At 32.4% G+C, this 15,448-nt stretch overlaps 4 protein-coding genes across 6 annotated transcripts; 3 read left to right on the top strand and 1 right to left on the bottom strand.

The window, feature by feature from the left end:
* The first annotated feature begins 43 nt into the window (after positions 1-43).
* Positions 44-890, top strand: LOC108736414 (protein seele). The gene is made up of 3 exons (XM_018468829.2): positions 44-284; positions 354-676; positions 732-890. Exons 1-3 carry the CDS (start codon positions 149-151, stop codon positions 882-884), a joined length of 612 nt encoding a protein of 203 aa, XP_018324331.1. The 5' UTR covers positions 44-148; the 3' UTR covers positions 885-890.
* Positions 891-974: 84 nt separating this feature from the next.
* On the top strand, positions 975-2,914 carry LOC108736413 (STE20-related kinase adapter protein alpha). Of its 3 annotated transcripts, none has more exons than XM_018468828.1 (8): positions 975-1,062; positions 1,150-1,421; positions 1,482-1,629; positions 1,683-1,767; positions 1,818-1,999; positions 2,056-2,235; positions 2,300-2,506; positions 2,592-2,914. In XM_018468828.1, the coding sequence occupies exons 2-8, from the start codon at positions 1,254-1,256 to the stop codon at positions 2,663-2,665; spliced, it is 1,044 nt and encodes a 347-aa protein (XP_018324330.1). In that variant the 5' UTR covers positions 975-1,062; positions 1,150-1,253; the 3' UTR covers positions 2,666-2,914. The 3 variants fall into 3 exon arrangements, with proteins under 3 accessions (XP_018324330.1, XP_018324329.1, XP_025829206.1); XM_025973421.1 differs by lacking the exon at positions 975-1,062 and adding an exon at positions 1,069-1,086; XM_018468827.2 differs by having other exon boundaries at positions 998-1,421.
* Positions 2,915-3,129: 215 nt separating this feature from the next.
* LOC108736438 (zinc transporter 2) lies at positions 3,130-7,100 on the bottom strand. Its single transcript, XM_018468876.2, has 6 exons — positions 6,640-7,100; positions 6,462-6,587; positions 6,222-6,406; positions 6,036-6,167; positions 4,125-4,528; positions 3,130-3,496 (listed from the first exon to the last, which is right to left on the bottom strand). Exons 1-6 carry the CDS (start codon positions 6,907-6,909, stop codon positions 3,348-3,350), a joined length of 1,266 nt encoding a protein of 421 aa, XP_018324378.1. The 5' UTR covers positions 6,910-7,100; the 3' UTR covers positions 3,130-3,347.
* Positions 4,589-5,780, top strand: LOC108736439 (protein RTF2 homolog). Its single transcript, XM_018468878.1, has one exon. It carries the CDS (start codon positions 4,801-4,803, stop codon positions 5,689-5,691), a length of 891 nt encoding a protein of 296 aa, XP_018324380.1. The 5' UTR covers positions 4,589-4,800; the 3' UTR covers positions 5,692-5,780.
* Positions 7,101-15,448: the final 8,348 nt, after the last annotated feature.

Below are 15,448 nucleotides of genomic sequence, written 5' to 3'. Positions count from 1 at the left end.
GTGTAGATAACAGAAGCAACCAATGTGAAACTAGTACGTGTAATACCATTTGTAAGTGATTTATTTTGTATTAAAATAACAGTATCAGAGTTATACCTATTACTTCAGTGTGCTATTAATTAGGTACAAAGCTAGGTATTTTTCGAAAATGTTTTTTCATATCGTTTTTTTAATTAGTATTATAAACTCTTTGGTGATTAAAATAAAATCAAATTCCTATGGACCTGAAGGAGAATATAGTATAATAAATGAAGATGTTATTGGAAATGAAGTTAAGTGTTTAGGTATGTAGAAAATTTATGTTTGAAAATCATTCAAATGTATTGCATAAAAATAAATAATTGTCTGTTTAGTATGTAAAGCAAGTATAAAAGAATTAAACGATAAGCTCAAAAAAGTGGATCCTTCGAAAACAGAAGATGTTGGTGGATATAAATTTGACAGTGCAGGGAATCTTCAGAAAAAAACAATACCACAAATGCAATCAGAAATATTTATTTCTGACATGATTGAAGAAATATGTGGAACCATGGAAAATTATGTCAGGGCTAGATGGAAGTCAAATGGGCAGCTTACTCTTCTTAAAATGTTTGATTCCAGTGGAAATATGAACTCTGATATAACTGAAGTAGATTTAATACAAGACGAAGACCTAAATAAAAGTTTGGAATTTTATGTAAGCAGAAAAAGCCCCTTTTATTAGCATACATATTTAACCATCACTATTTTAGTGTAAATCTGTATTTGAAGAATACGAAGAAAATGTAATTAATCACATAAAAGAAGGGACCAAAGACGTCATTAAACAAGTTTGTAGTGTAGAATCAAAGTTATGTAAAGATAATAATGATTCCGATAGTAAATTAAATAAAGAAGAACTGTGATACTTATATAGCCAATAATTTTTAAAATGTCTTGTATTTATTTGTGATTTGAATAAAATAATTCTACAAATACAAAGCTGTTGAGGTTATATACATGTTATTTACTTGATACTAATAAATGATAAAACTAACCTACAAACTCGTGATCCTTTTATAAAAAATAAATTTACGAAAAACAGTAGGTATCTTTTTATCTTTATAGGTATTATTATTTAACCCAAACAAAAAAAAGTAAAGTAAATGTATAGTTGAAAATAAACTTTAGAGTTATGCATGCCTGGACTAGATCATAAATGTGAAAAGTTTTTGATTTCTCTGAAGAAAATCGAACACCTATGTCGAACACAAAAGTGATTTGGGCCCTATAAAATGGTGACTTATCAGCCAGACAATTCTTATTACAAAAAACTCTCCATTTTGGGAGAATGCTGCAATGGATTGGCTATAGTGTACTTGGCTAAACATGTTCCTTCTCAAAAGCTTGTTGCTTTGAAAAAATTTAACATGGATAAAGCAAAACATGCTAATTTAATACAGGTATATTCAGGATATATCCCGTTTTTGTATAGATACCAAGATAAAGTTTGAATCTTTTAGCAAGAAGTAATTTTAACTAGACAGCTTCAACATTCGAATATTTTACCTTACTTTGTTTCTTATGTCATTGACCAAGAGGTGTGTGTGATAAGCCCACTCATGGAATTTGGTTCATGTAGAGACTTACTTAACACCCACTTCATTGAAGGTTTATTATTATTTTTATTATTTAAAATGTAAATTAATGTTCCATCTTTCTAGGTTTACCAGAAAGTGCTATAGCTATTATTATTAAGGATGTTCTTGAGGGATTAGATTATATACACAAAAAGGGTTTTATTCACAGGTAATATCATTAGTTTGTGTTAATACCTAAAACAATTGGTGATTCTTTAGGGCATTAAGGGCCAGTCATATACTTATATCACAGACCGGACATGTATGTTTATCAGGTTTACGATACAGTTGCCCCATTATTTATAATGGTAAATGGCAGAAACAGATACATTCATTTCCTGAGAGCACCATGGAGAATTTAAATTGGCTGGGACCTGAAGTTCTTGAACAAAATCTACAGGGTTATATTTACTTTTTATTACTTTTAGTTCATAAAAGCTTGACCAACTGTTTTCAGGATACAATGAAAAATCAGATATTTACAGCATTGGTGTAGTATTGTGTGAACTTGCAAATGGTACGGAACCTTTTGCAGGAATGCCTATTACATTAATGCTTATAGAAAAAGTTAGAGGGGCAGCACCCCAATTATTAGACTCTGCCACAATACCTATTGAGGAAAATGATGAAATTAATGGTAAAAGTAACAATAAATAGGAGAATATGTATTGTAAACCTCATATCAAATACTTTACATTTAGGATATACATTGAATCAAGCAAATAGACGGTTCAGTGAAGGTCTACACCAGATAGCAGCTCTTTGTTTGCAACGTGAACCATCACATCGGCCATCAGCGAGTCAACTGTTAACACATTCCTATATGAAGGTACATCGTCGAGGATTATCTTTACCCCACCTACTTAAACCAGCAATACCCTTAAGCGATAAAGTTGCTTATAACCCGGGTAATTATTATTTTATTGTTGTACTAAATAGCACATATGATCATTTCAGGAATTATTTTGTTAAAATAATAACTTTAAATTTTAGACGAAGTTGCGGATTTAGAAACAATTCAAAGGCTTAATGACCTAGAAATAAGCTCATATGAGTGGAATTTTTGATGTTAGTTTAGTTTATACTTTGATACTCTATTTACTGTTTCTTAATGGTCATTGAGAATCGAATCCCATTATCTTATGGATTTGAAACTTTCATCAGAACAACTTTAGTATTTTGATACTATGTACCTGCTTCTTGTAAAAATGTGAGTGAGATATCCGGCGTGAGCTTATCGCCATATGACATTTGTTGATAAATTTCATACATTGCTAACGTTTTTCTCTTTGAAGGAATAAAAAAATTATTTTAGCTTTTTTTTTTTTCTGTCAGATTAATTAGAAATAATACACGCCGTCTTATCAAGCATAATATCAGTTTAATACCCATCATATATGATTATAATACTTTATAAAATAAATACTGACAGTCAAAACAACAAAAACATAGAATACTTAACAACACAGGAAATAGTTTGGGTTATCTTATTTTTAAAATGACTTAGGAACCGTTTNAAGCTTATTCTATATCACGGAACGTGAAAAAGAATTTAAAATAATAACTTTAACAAACACCATTTTCTGGACATTCTCCAAAAAATACATTAAATAAAAATGTAATTAACTATTTTGAATCGAAAATACAACACCGACAGGGTTAAAACAAATCTCTAACACTCTAACTAATCAATGAGAAATGGAACGTAAAAAGATATACATATAAATTCTGTCCATACTGTAGTTTTCGTTAACTTGCTAAAATCTGACACTGATTACAATTGCTGATAACATCAGGATTATATTTTTCAATTTGTATAGATGAACTAATAATACTCGTTTTTATGTTGATAAGATTTCCAGCTTGTTCAAGGATTACGTCTCTATCACAATTTTTGTCTGAAAAATAACGGACAAAAATTATTAAAAATATTAAGCAATATCAGTGACAGCCCTTAAGCAATTTCAAGATGGTGAAAAATCTCCTACTTGCGCTCCCAGATAAAAAATTTCAGACTGAAAGTTCAAATAGTTATAGTTTTTTTCGGTAGAGTCCATTAGATCTCGACACTGCTAAAAGTTAGAGCCCGGTGCAGTTGAACTGCCTTAGAGCCGCCCCTGCATGGAAATGTAGTTCTTAGTAGTGCAAAAAGTAAGAAATTATAGTTTTTAGATAACTATGGGGTTTTATTTAATTAAAAATTTAAGTCTTTAACTTATAGGGACAAAAGTTATAGGGGTATTAAAAAGTGCTTGAAATGGTTCGTGCAAAAATAAATATTTCTGTGGGCCTAGATTTTGATTAGATTGCTTTATATAGGTGATACACAGAATATCAAACACATCGAATAACGATGCTTTCTTTGACATGTAATTAATTATTAATTAAATGTAATGCCAACTTTCAAACCTTCGCATAACAGTTGTGGCCTGGCCTTCCATACAGGAAATTGTGCAGATATGAAGAGTTTACATGAATTGATTTCTGAATATTTTGTAAAAGAGTGTTTCAAAAAGCTGCCCTTACCCACAGCCAAATGTACATTTAGAACTTCTCTTCCTGGAGCTAAGGACCACACATGCATTTCGTGAACATGCTTAACCCCGGGAATGTTCTTCAGCAACTGCATTAAGTTTCCCACATCTTCGGGACTCGCTTCTAATAGAATTTTTCCTACATCCCGAGCAATTTTAAAGGTGGCATATATAGCTACAACTGAAAATAATAAGGTGCAAATTGGGTCGGCCGCTTGAGCTTCAGGGTACACCTTTATAATAATCGCGGCTAAAAAAACTCCCAAACTTTGACAAAGATCACCAATCACATGAGCTGCAGCAGCTCTCACATTTATATTTTCTTTAGTGTTCGATATAATAGGTCCATGAGTGTGACCATGACCGTGGCAAAATCCATGAAGAACCGAAGCCATCCTGTAAAGTAAAATTTTACTATTATCGTAATTTACTTCAAATAATTTTATGCAATTATAATATAGCCGGGTAGGCAACTTTTTTCACGCTTGTGTAATTAAGGTTGTAGACGTTTAGTGGCTAAATGGGGATATGTACAAAATACAACGAATAAGAAAAAGAAGAATACTGTTAGCTGTCAAAGTGACAACTTCGTCTTGTTTCCCCGAGTTTTGAAAATTTTACAATAAAAAAAAAAAAACTTATCAAGTTTTGACGATTAAAAATCTAAAATGGGGTGTGATGGTGGTACAATTCCTCGTAGAGATGAATTGGTAAGAGTAAAAAAGAAGCCCGAAGCGAAAGATAAAGATTCTGAACTTGCTTTCCAATGGCGTCATTGTTTTCTCACGCAGTTATTGTTGCAAGAGCCAATAGTTATGTGTGGTATGGGGCATTTGTACAGTAAGCTGCCTCTAATCGAAGCCTTGTTAAATAGGGACAGTCTGCCTGATAGTGTAAGACATATAAAAAGTCTCAAAGATGTGAGGAATCTCAACTTAACTCCCAATCCTGAATTTGTGTCAGGGGATGACAAAAAGGATGGAAGCGTTGATACACGAGGAGCTCCTTACATATGCCCCGTTATTGGTTTAGAAATGTCGGGGAAATTCCGTTTTGTTGCACTATGGACTTGTGGATGCGTGTTTTCAGAACGAGCCCTGAAGGAGATAAGTACTTCTACATGTCATAAATGTTTGATGCCATTTACTGAAGATGATGTGGTAGTACTAAATGGTACTGAAGAAGATATGGTTCTAATGAGGTCTAGAATAGAATTAAGGAAACAAAAGAATAAGAAGGACAAAGAAAAGAAAAAAGAAATCAAGAAGGAGATCGAAGCTACCAAATGTGAAGAAACTGAGCCTGCCAAAAATAGTGTTACGAATGCAGGCAAAAGTTCTGCCAATGAGAATGTTGAAAAACCAAAAGTAGTTGCTGCTACTCTTAAAAGACCACGAAATTTAATTAATGATGAATCCACAAAGAAGATGAAGGCTTGTTATAGTGTTGCCAAAGACCCCAATGCTTCTGATGTTTATAAATCGTTATTTACAAGTCACAAATCTGAAAACGAACAACAGAGAGCTCATTGGATTACATATAATCCATTTTATAATTAAACGCTTTCCTTATCATTTTTAACTTTATGTATGAGATAGGTAATCTATGTAACGTGAAAGGTAAAGATAATAAATGTAATTTACATGAATATTATTTTTTCATTCCTTTTCTAATTAATGTTCATTGAATTGATTATTCAATCAATTACACAACATAATTGATGACCATGATAAAATACGCGATTAAGGTTTACGACTGTGATTAATTTGAAACAAAGAATGTTTTTAATGCAGGAAAACTGATATTATTGATTGAAATTGAAAGTATGTAACTTAAATTCTTTTAAAGTAAAATGTACCAATATTTCTGAGTTTCAAATATAACCATAAAGATGTACACTTACACAACATTGATCACAACTCCAATTGAAGCTACTATAAGCATGGTATCGGCATCAATATCAAATTCTCTTCGAAACAGTCTATGTAAAGCCAAGTAACAAAATACTCCAGCAAGTAACCACACTGTTAAAACACTGTAACAGTTGATAATAAATTACATGAAGCTTTCAAAAACTGTTTGGTATTACCTTAAAAAGGCTCCAATTACTTCAGTCCGAGAATAACCAAAGGTCATAGTTTTGTTAGGTACTCTGTTGCTAAGCCACAATGATATAATTGATATACAAAAGCCAATGAGATCAGTAAGTAAATGAGCAGCATCAGTCATAACTGCTAAACTTCCAGCTATACATCCACCAGTTAGTTCTGTTATCTACAAGACATTAAAGAATAATATGATATGTCGAAGAAAACTGAACGGTACTGACCATTAGTATGATGCATATTATAGATACAATTATAAGTTTTTTCCATGCACCAGAGTTATTATAAGTGGTTGAATTAGAATGACAGTGGTACTCTGTTTGATCATCATTTCTGTCTTCTAAATTTCCCTGAAAATGCACATACATTAGCATAAACTAATTAAAAGAAATTATCACCCACATTCAATAGTAAAGGCATGTTGAGACTTCTGAAACCGCTTTCATTGTTATCTTCTCTATCAATTAAATTAGTCACAGGCACATAATGGTTTTTCATGTTGCCATTACTGTTTGCTAACCAGCTGAGAGGTTTATCTTGTATTTTGCAATTTAAGAAACCATTCTTAATATCACAACGTTTACAGTGTGTATGTTTTTCAGTGTTATTGTCGTCAAGTAAAAATTTTTCGTCCTCACTCTCGCTATTATCATGATCGCAAACGTATTTCATTTTACGATTCTAAAATTTACTGGCCTAATTTTTTAATTACCGTGAATGCAACGAATCATTGAAGCGGTTCGCATATTTATATAAATGTTACCAGATTTTATTATATAAGAAAAACTTGGCAGAAAACATTTAAATTTTTATATATTACCACCACATAGATATTGATTAACTATACAGAATTATTATAGGTTATAAGAAAATTTAAACCATATTTAAACGTCAAAAGAAACCATAGATTTTTTGTGAAGTATAAAATAAAAATGTGGTTACGATATACGACACCAGTGTTATACTTTTTACGGTTACATAATTTAATTATTTATTGATAAATGTAAATTGATTAAAAATTATAAACTGCTGAAAATAAAGCAATAAACAAAAAGGCGATTTTAATGTTTGTTGTCGTCTGACGTCATATAAATAGTATAAATATTATAGGTTACAAGAAGATTTAAACGTCAAAAGCAACCATAGTTCTTTCATGAAGTAGAAAATGAAAATGTGGTTACTGTATACGACATCAGTGGTATATTTTTACTTTACACAATTTGATTAGTTATTAATACAAGTATAATTGGTTAAAAATTATGAACAAATTGCTTAAAATAGTTATAAAGAATAGGTTGATTTTAATGTTTGTTGACGTCTGACTTCATATAATTTAATTTTTGCGTTTAGTTTTTAACTTCTGTCTACCATCGAGAAATTTCCTATTATTATTTATAAATTCAACAAACTTAATTCTTGCACTTTCTAGGACTTTAGGTAATTTAAAATTAATAAAATTCTCAAGTAATAAATATTGGCAGTTTCTGCCTTCTTAATCGTACTTTCGAACATCGAAAGACAGTAATAATAGAAAGCTTCTAGATATCGTTCTCTGCTTATGACAAATGGCGTAAACTACGCCCTCTTAAGATATACTATCTATTATGTGACAAAAACACATGTACTCAGGATCTCTGACCATGCTACGCCCCTTCGGAGTCATTATTTCAAGATATGACAAACTACCTCACCACGTTCAAGAAAATTACGAACTTCTTTGGCGTCCTCTACTTATATGTACCTATGTATTTGCTCTTACAAAATCGATAAATAATAGATGCTTATATATAGTAGGTACTATTATAAAATTAAGTTGACGAGTTTTGTCTTTTATTTATAACTTTTAATAACAAAGCAATGTGGTTGGTTTTATTTCATTATTTACTTAATAAAAAGTTTTGCTTCTTATTTATTGGTTTGGAGATCTAAATAACATTTATTTGAAATTTATAATTTCATTATTGAATTATTGTTAAATGCCATTTGTAAAAGTGGTACCTATTAAAATGCAAAATGGTACCATACAATACCCTATAACGAAATTATTGAATAAAAAGAAGGTAGTCGTCCTAAAGAGGAAGCATTAAAACAGTATTTTAATAATTCAAACTGTCTCTTCAATATTTTAATAGCCTGCAAGTGTTGCGGTGCTATGCCTTTGATAATTTGAACAAGACAAGGGACCACCTTGAAATTTAAAGTTGACCACGGTTGATACATGTTTTATATCAACGCTGAATGTAAAATATCTCCGCCCTTTGCTATTGTTTCTTTTAAGTTGAATTGCACCTAAGGCACGACTTATTCCGATATATTGTACTTGAAAAGATTTTTTTAAATTAGATCAACAAAGCACTGTCATTCTGTAATTGTATTGTTGTCTACAATTCGATTGTTTTTTTTTGCTGTTCAGCATTTAAGTAATTAGGTAAAATTAATTCAGGTACTTACAATAAGTCGAAAAATTATATGATAATATTAAGTTTCATTTTAAAACAACAGGAAATGTTGTTCTTTTATTTTTTTGTTTTTATAGGTATTACCTACGAACTTCTGCTACATACCTACAGCTGAATAAGCAATTACAAGGTTCGGTATAACGGATATTTTACGGCAGTTATAAAATGAATTATAGTGGTCCCATCAGAATTCTACCTGTTTGGAATACAATATATCTTAATTATAATAATTAATAAACCGCGATGATATAATAATAGTACGTATTATTCCTTACACTTGTGCATATTGAATATGCAATTAAAATTTGTTTTAGCGCCATACATTTACAATAATTATTATTTTATAATGGAATGGGATGTTTATTTCTTATATATATAGATTGTTTCTATATTAACAACTTTTATAGGTACAATCTTTAAAAATAATTTTTATTTTTAAGTGCTTATTGCCTAATGCCTAATCAAAATTATGATGATGAACTTAATGTGCTATCTCTTTTTATAACATGTATTAAAAATTGAAGCAATGCTTTGTTTTTTTTTACTAATCATATCTATTAAGTAGGCAACGTCTACGTTATATGTTTTTTGTAATAAAGAGTTTCGTTAAAAAAATTTTACGCTGTATTTCTATAATTTCAATTCATAATATTATTTAATACGGCCCTGATCACTGTTGAATGTACTTTTTAATGCGCAAACGTAGACGCACCCATTTTGTTTAAATTTTCATCTGCCATAATCTATGGTTATAATACGTGACATGATAATTTATAAATGTCTGTGTGGATTATCATATTAATTTAATAAATGCGTTAGAAAACACAAATGAATAACGCCTGTTATTTCGTTAAAATCAAGTTAGAATTATCTAAAGTTTGCACTTTGTTTTTTGTTCGATTGTTACTTAACGCGAAACTTTAACGGTTTGACTCGGTGTGGCGTGTTGTCCACGTGTCAGAGTCGGTTGCAAAAAATTATTTCAACGTTTAATAGTTTGCTAATGATTGGTACATAATAGATACTTTAGTAAATTCTGACATAATTTGTGTTATAGTAAATGTAGTGGTGAAGTGTTGGACTTTTTACAAACATGAATAAATAGGTACCAATGGGGGCTTGAAAAAAGGTGAGTCCGTCTCGTACTTAATTAACAATAGTAAGAAATATAAGCAGGCGTTTAACTACATTGATATGATGTCGATGACAGTTAAAAATATGCAATACGGTAAATATAAATTACAAATACGGATGCTTATGTTTCTGATAATCTTCGTACTGTATATTATGCTGAACAGAACCATGCACATATCTAGATACCTACCCAGATAAACAAATAGTAGATCTAGATTAATGTTTTTCTGTTTGAAGTGATTGAGATATAGTTTTTCTATCTTTATGTTATAGTTTCTTCAGTTCAGCAATAAATAATTGTTCTATATGCTTCCTTATTTGACTGTTACCGTTTCAAAATAATTTACTTAGTGTGAAAGATCAGAGCCAAAATAGGGTTGTAAATAATTTTATTGATGTAAAATCACCATAAATCATTTTATATCAAAATATTTACAACCCCATTCTGTTTTTGATCACTTACACATTCCAATAAAAGAAAGAAATGGAATCTATAGTTTCTTTACCTTTGGGTTCATCAAATAAGTGAAGTTTTTGGAAGCGTTTTCTAAGAATTTTGGATTATACGCATTCCATTAGCACACCACAGTATCTTGTAGTTTTCAGTTTTACACAGCTGGTGTATCAATTTGATATTGTTTTGCGGTCTGTTTTTTCTTAATTCATAGAATTTCGTAGTTCTTTCCTGATTTGGCAGGTGCTGATATCAATTTCAACTTCAAAATTCCATAACATTGAACCCGGAAAACAATATCGACCCAATATTTTAGATTATCCATTTCTCAGGAGTTTAGAATTTTTTGGGCTCTCTTCAATTAAAGAATTAGAACGCATTCATGGAATGTCTCTTTGTCTCCGTTTTAAGTTGTTAATACCTTCAATGACTAATGTGAACAGCTTTCATTGATCATTTTATATAATGTTTAATCGATGATACTAACAAAACTTTTAACGGCAAAAATGTATTTTGCCTTTTACAAACAGAAAATAGATTTGGAAAAGTATTTTAAATAAAATACAAAATGCTTTTCTTGGAAAAGTATTTAAACGAAGGATAAACATAGGTATTTTTTAAGTATTTCATATAAATTACATCTCTGTTTGAAACATATACCATATACATATACACTTACCTCTCATGAATGTATTAGGTGATTTTACAGGTGCATCGTGAAACAATTTCGATTTCGGTTTGTAAAGTTGAACCGCGGCGGAAGGCGGTCCTTTTGAATGATTTTTTTTGACTTCTTAATATTCGAACGTGGTACAAGTGCCATCCAAAGCTTTAAACTTGGGAATTACCGGTCGCCTGTGTAGTGCCTTTTCTTGTAGGTACCTATACGCGTTCCAACGATAATTATTGAAACACAGAACATTGTTCTTTGGCGGCATTTGTCAAAATAGGCGCCGCTTTCTAGTGTTGGTGCGGAACACGATGGCTTTCATAATGAAGTCATTCCTTTTATTATTTGGAAATTTAAATTATTTGTAGTTTTCAAAAATACTTGGTAATTTGGTACGTGTGCATGCACTTACGATTTATAAGAAAAGTATGTCTACTGTAAACATTGGATAGTCAGCTTTGAAACTAACACAACATTCAGGAACTCCTAGACGGAGTTGAAAGTACCTATTCATTCAAATCACAAATTGCATGTGGTCGAAATTCGGTCAATTTGCTTTCAAATCAAATAATATGTATTCCGCGCTTAGGAGTCGTTCATAAAATCATAAAGTACGTTCACTAATAAGGCGGAGGGAGGGGTATAATAAAGGAGGAGGGGGGAGGCGGTTCTAAAAAATGTGCCGTTCGCAGTTCATTAATTTGATTTTAATCTATACCAAGATTATAAAGTTGAAGAGTTTATTTGTTTTGTTTGCTTGAATGTGCTAATCTCAGGAACTACTGGTCCGATTTGAAAAATTATTTCAGTGTGAGATAACCCATTTATGGAGGAAGGCTATAGGCTATATATTATCACGTTAAGGCCAATAGGAGCGGAGCACCAATAAATAATGTTTCAAAATGTTTTTTTTTTTCCTTTTGAGAGCTTCCGCTGCGTAAACGGTTAAAGTTTCGCAAAAATCATGTATGACAGAATTGTTCCTCTTTAAAAGTTCTAAAAAAAGTCCGCGACAGCATATGTCTATCTTTTAACATTGGCTCACCATAACCTTTTTTATGCTAACCAAATTTCTTTTAAAATAATGCATTATTTGCGAAGGTGTTTTCATAAACATGACATAAATACGTTATTCATATGTTTGTACCTAAAATAGCTCCTTAACGCACGTATTATTTAAAAATATTTTCAGCTTCTATGTAAACGAAGTCGCGGGTTAAAGTTAGCGTTAGCCCAAAAGTAACTATTCCACGGGGACGAAGTCGCGGGCAAAGGCCAGTGTTTTTCATAACTTGGCACTTAAAAATTTTTCATTACAATAACAAGTCATTCTCATTGCTATTTTTTATAAAAGACAATCGTTTATAAGGGGGTGGATTAGTTTTGTGACGTAATATTTGTCAGGGTGGGCGCTGAAAGTGTAACTTAACGTAACAAAGGGGGAGGGAGGGGTCCAAAATTCTGAGTGACATATTTTATGGACGATTCCTTAGAGATATGAATGAATTAAACTTAACTTTTGAAACTTTAAAACAGTAGTCTAAGAAGTGACGAGGCACGAGTTTCAACGTCATCCGGATTATGGAATTTTACGGTAACATATTGTAATGTTCGTGGGTTTAACAGAATTAACTTCGAAGACTGATAACGACAAAAACTATTCATTTACACTAATTATTAAAGAACATAAAAACACTATTAAATTATTACTAACTTAGGTTATGAATTATTCTATTTATTTACATTACTGTTGATATATCACTATTCACTGCGCTACTTATTTTACTGCTATCACTGTCAATTTATTTCTACTTCTCTCGGCGATCGTCTCTTTCTTTAAATAATCTTTTGTTTCCTTTCTGGAACCCTCTAGAAACATCCGGATCGTTTAGTTTTTCTTTGAACTGTTTAACTGTTTTCCCAGAATGCAGGTATGACACACACATTTACAAATACGGCGCACATGAAGAAGGGCGCTCGCGGCTAGTCGGCGAATCGATAAGCCGTTCACACACACGTGTGCCCGATCGCACACAAACACACTCGTGCTCGCTACAATATTTAGATAATAGAGGGCTTACGTTTCTAAACAAGTGGATAGCCCACTAGGAACACAGTGAAAGTGCCATGTGTACAATGTTTTTGTAAATTAAGTCATCGAGATAGTGTTAAAAACAGAAATGTATTTCCGATTATCAAATTTTTACTCTTTCCGTATTATTGAGGTCAAATATTTATCTACAAAATTAAAAGGACTTCGTAGGTTAAGATCAAGCCACATGGTGAGGGTAATCGACCGTGGATTTGAATTCTCAGCGACCCCAAAAACATACGGTATACATAGTCCTATAAAACTAATGAAAAACATGGTAGTTTCGTGTTTTATTTTTGTGGGTCCTTGCGCTTAATAAAAGTATCAAGAAACAAGTCCTTTCCAGAGTCTGAAGGGCCCCCCGACTCTCGGACTCGGGCAGACTGTTTTCCTCCGCCCCACTTCCCCTTTAGGTTATTAGTAGGTGATGCGTACGACATTTGTTTAATGTTTTTTTTATGTTTACATTTGGGGCAAAATTTTCCTTATGAACGTACATACCCTCCTCCTTTTGAGATATAGAGGAATACACACGGTGTGATAAATTTTGACTCAATTAATTTATATAAAGTTGGGATCTTCAAAATTGGCTTAGTCCGTAATAAAAATGTCGCATTTACTTCCTTCTTTCAACTTACCAACTAGTCTAGAGCAATTGTTAATACAACATGTAGAACTCCTAGAATTCCTGGGCCCTTTCATAGGGTTGTTCGGAAAGTCATTTCGTTTTTTCCCGACAGAGGATTTAATTGTATTCTTTTGCACCCAACTTCGCATTTAAGCCGTATAATTTTTATATGCTTTGAGAGCTCATATAGCAAGGCTTGTGTGTGAAAAATTCCAATTAATTCTACGCAGTAGTTTTTGGTTGGTGCCCTTTTAAATATGGAGAGCGATAAGCAGCATTTTCGACATATCTTACTGTTTTACTACAGAAAGGGTAAAAATGCTGTTCAAGCCAGAAAGAAATTGACTGATGTGTATGGAGAAGGTGTGTTGACAGTACGCCAGTGCCAGAACTGGTTCGCTAAATTTCGATCCGGCAATTTTGATGTCGAAGATGCACCACGTTCGGGAAGGCCGGTTGAAGCTGATAAAGACGCGATAAAGGCATTAGTTGATGTGAACCGGCGAATAACAACACGTGAGATCGGATTGAGGTTAAATTTATCAAATTCAACAGTTTATGACCACTTGAAAGGCCTGGGATTATCCTCGAAGCTCGATGTATGGGTTCCCCATGTTCTCACAGAGAGAAATCTGTGTCGCCGCATTGACGTCTGCGATTCGCTTCTCAAACGTCACGAAAATGATCCGTTTTTGAAGCGCATCATCACTGGGGACGAAAAATGGGTTGTATACAACAACGTCAAACGCAAGAGGTCATGGAGCAAAAAAGATGAACCGGCTCAAACCATTTCCAAAGCCGATATTCACCAAAAAAAGGTGATGCTGTCTGTTTGGTGGGATTTTAAAGGAATCGTTTTTTTTTAGCTTTTACCGGATAACACAACGATTAATTCGGAAGTCTACTGTCATCAGCTGGACAAACTGAATGATGCACTTCAACAGAAAAGGTCAGAACTAATCAACAGGAAAGGTGTAGTGTTTCACCAAGACAACGCGAGACCTCACACAAGTTTGGTCACTCGCCAAAAGCTTTTACAGCTTGAATGGGATACAATGCTACACCCACCATATTCTCCAGACCTGGCACCATCGGATTATTATTTGTTCCGGTCACTCCAAAATTTTTTAGACGGTAAAACCTTCACCTCAAATGAGGAGGTCAAAAACCTCCTCGATCAGTTTTTTGCCAGCAAAGACCAAAAATTTTATGAGCGTGGAATTATGCTACTACCAGAAAGATGGCAAAAGGTGTTGGACCAGAACGGTCAATATATAATTTAATAAAGTATTTGTTTATTATACGAAAACTGTCTTTCATTTCCACAAAAAAAACGAAATGACTTTCCGAACGACCCTATATAATAAGATAGAAACTAATGATAATTTATGATGGTCTCATTGATTTAACCGATTTCACCGTCGTTTTTTTTTGTGTAGAGTATTTGACCCGTTCACTTTCAATTAAACGCTATAAAGTCAATTTCGGTGTGGACTGCATTAAAAAATATACCTTCGAAACGAAATTTCGACAGATATTGTGTGGGGCAGCAATAGCATTATACGAAAACTGTCTTTCATTTCCACAAAAAAAAACGAAATGACTCCGAACAACCCTATAGAAGCTGAGTACAAATATAAACCTATAAAAACAACCTTTTTGGTACATACAATAAAATATAATGCTGACTCGTTTGGTTAAAAAAAGAATGTTATTTTTAATTGAGTTATTTGTTGTTACGTGACTGTTGGTTCATCCTGTTTATGCCGGCGGA

The sequence above is a fragment of the Agrilus planipennis genome, unplaced genomic scaffold (assembly GCF_000699045.2).
Source record: "Agrilus planipennis isolate EAB-ADULT unplaced genomic scaffold, Apla_2.0 scaffold149, whole genome shotgun sequence".
NCBI lineage: Eukaryota > Metazoa > Arthropoda > Insecta > Coleoptera > Buprestidae > Agrilus > Agrilus planipennis.
Note: the sequence above shows the minus strand (reverse complement) of the source record. Positions and strands in the feature narration are given on the sequence as shown.

What these genes read in the sequence shown, in the direction of transcription:
- LOC108736414 (XM_018468829.2), top strand. Translation starts at nt 149, where the DNA reads ATGTTTTTTCATATCGTTTTTTTAATTAGTATTATAAACTCTTTGGTG. An exon ending in AAATGAAGTTAAGTGTTTAG is followed by an intron (nt 285 to 353) that starts GTATGTAGAAAA and finishes TTGTCTGTTTAG; the next exon opens with TATGTAAAGCAAGTATAAAA. An exon ending in ATAAAAGTTTGGAATTTTAT is followed by an intron (nt 677 to 731) that starts GTAAGCAGAAAA and finishes TCACTATTTTAG; the next exon opens with TGTAAATCTGTATTTGAAGA.
- LOC108736413 (XM_018468828.1), top strand. Translation starts at nt 1,254, where the DNA reads ATGGTGACTTATCAGCCAGACAATTCTTATTACAAAAAACTCTCCATT. An exon ending in TAACACCCACTTCATTGAAG is followed by an intron (nt 1,630 to 1,682) that starts GTTTATTATTAT and finishes CCATCTTTCTAG; the next exon opens with GTTTACCAGAAAGTGCTATA. An exon ending in TAAAGTTGCTTATAACCCGG is followed by an intron (nt 2,507 to 2,591) that starts GTAATTATTATT and finishes TTTAAATTTTAG; the next exon opens with ACGAAGTTGCGGATTTAGAA.
- LOC108736439 (XM_018468878.1), top strand. Translation starts at nt 4,801, where the DNA reads ATGGGGTGTGATGGTGGTACAATTCCTCGTAGAGATGAATTGGTAAGA.
- LOC108736438 (XM_018468876.2), bottom strand. Translation starts at nt 6,909, where the DNA reads ATGAAATACGTTTGCGATCATGATAATAGCGAGAGTGAGGACGAAAAA. An exon ending in ACATGCCTTTACTATTGAAT is followed by an intron (nt 6,588 to 6,639) that starts GTGGGTGATAAT and finishes GTGCATTTTCAG; the next exon opens with GGAAATTTAGAAGACAGAAA. An exon ending in GTAATTGGAGCCTTTTTAAG is followed by an intron (nt 6,168 to 6,221) that starts GTAATACCAAAC and finishes CAACTGTTACAG; the next exon opens with TGTTTTAACAGTGTGGTTAC.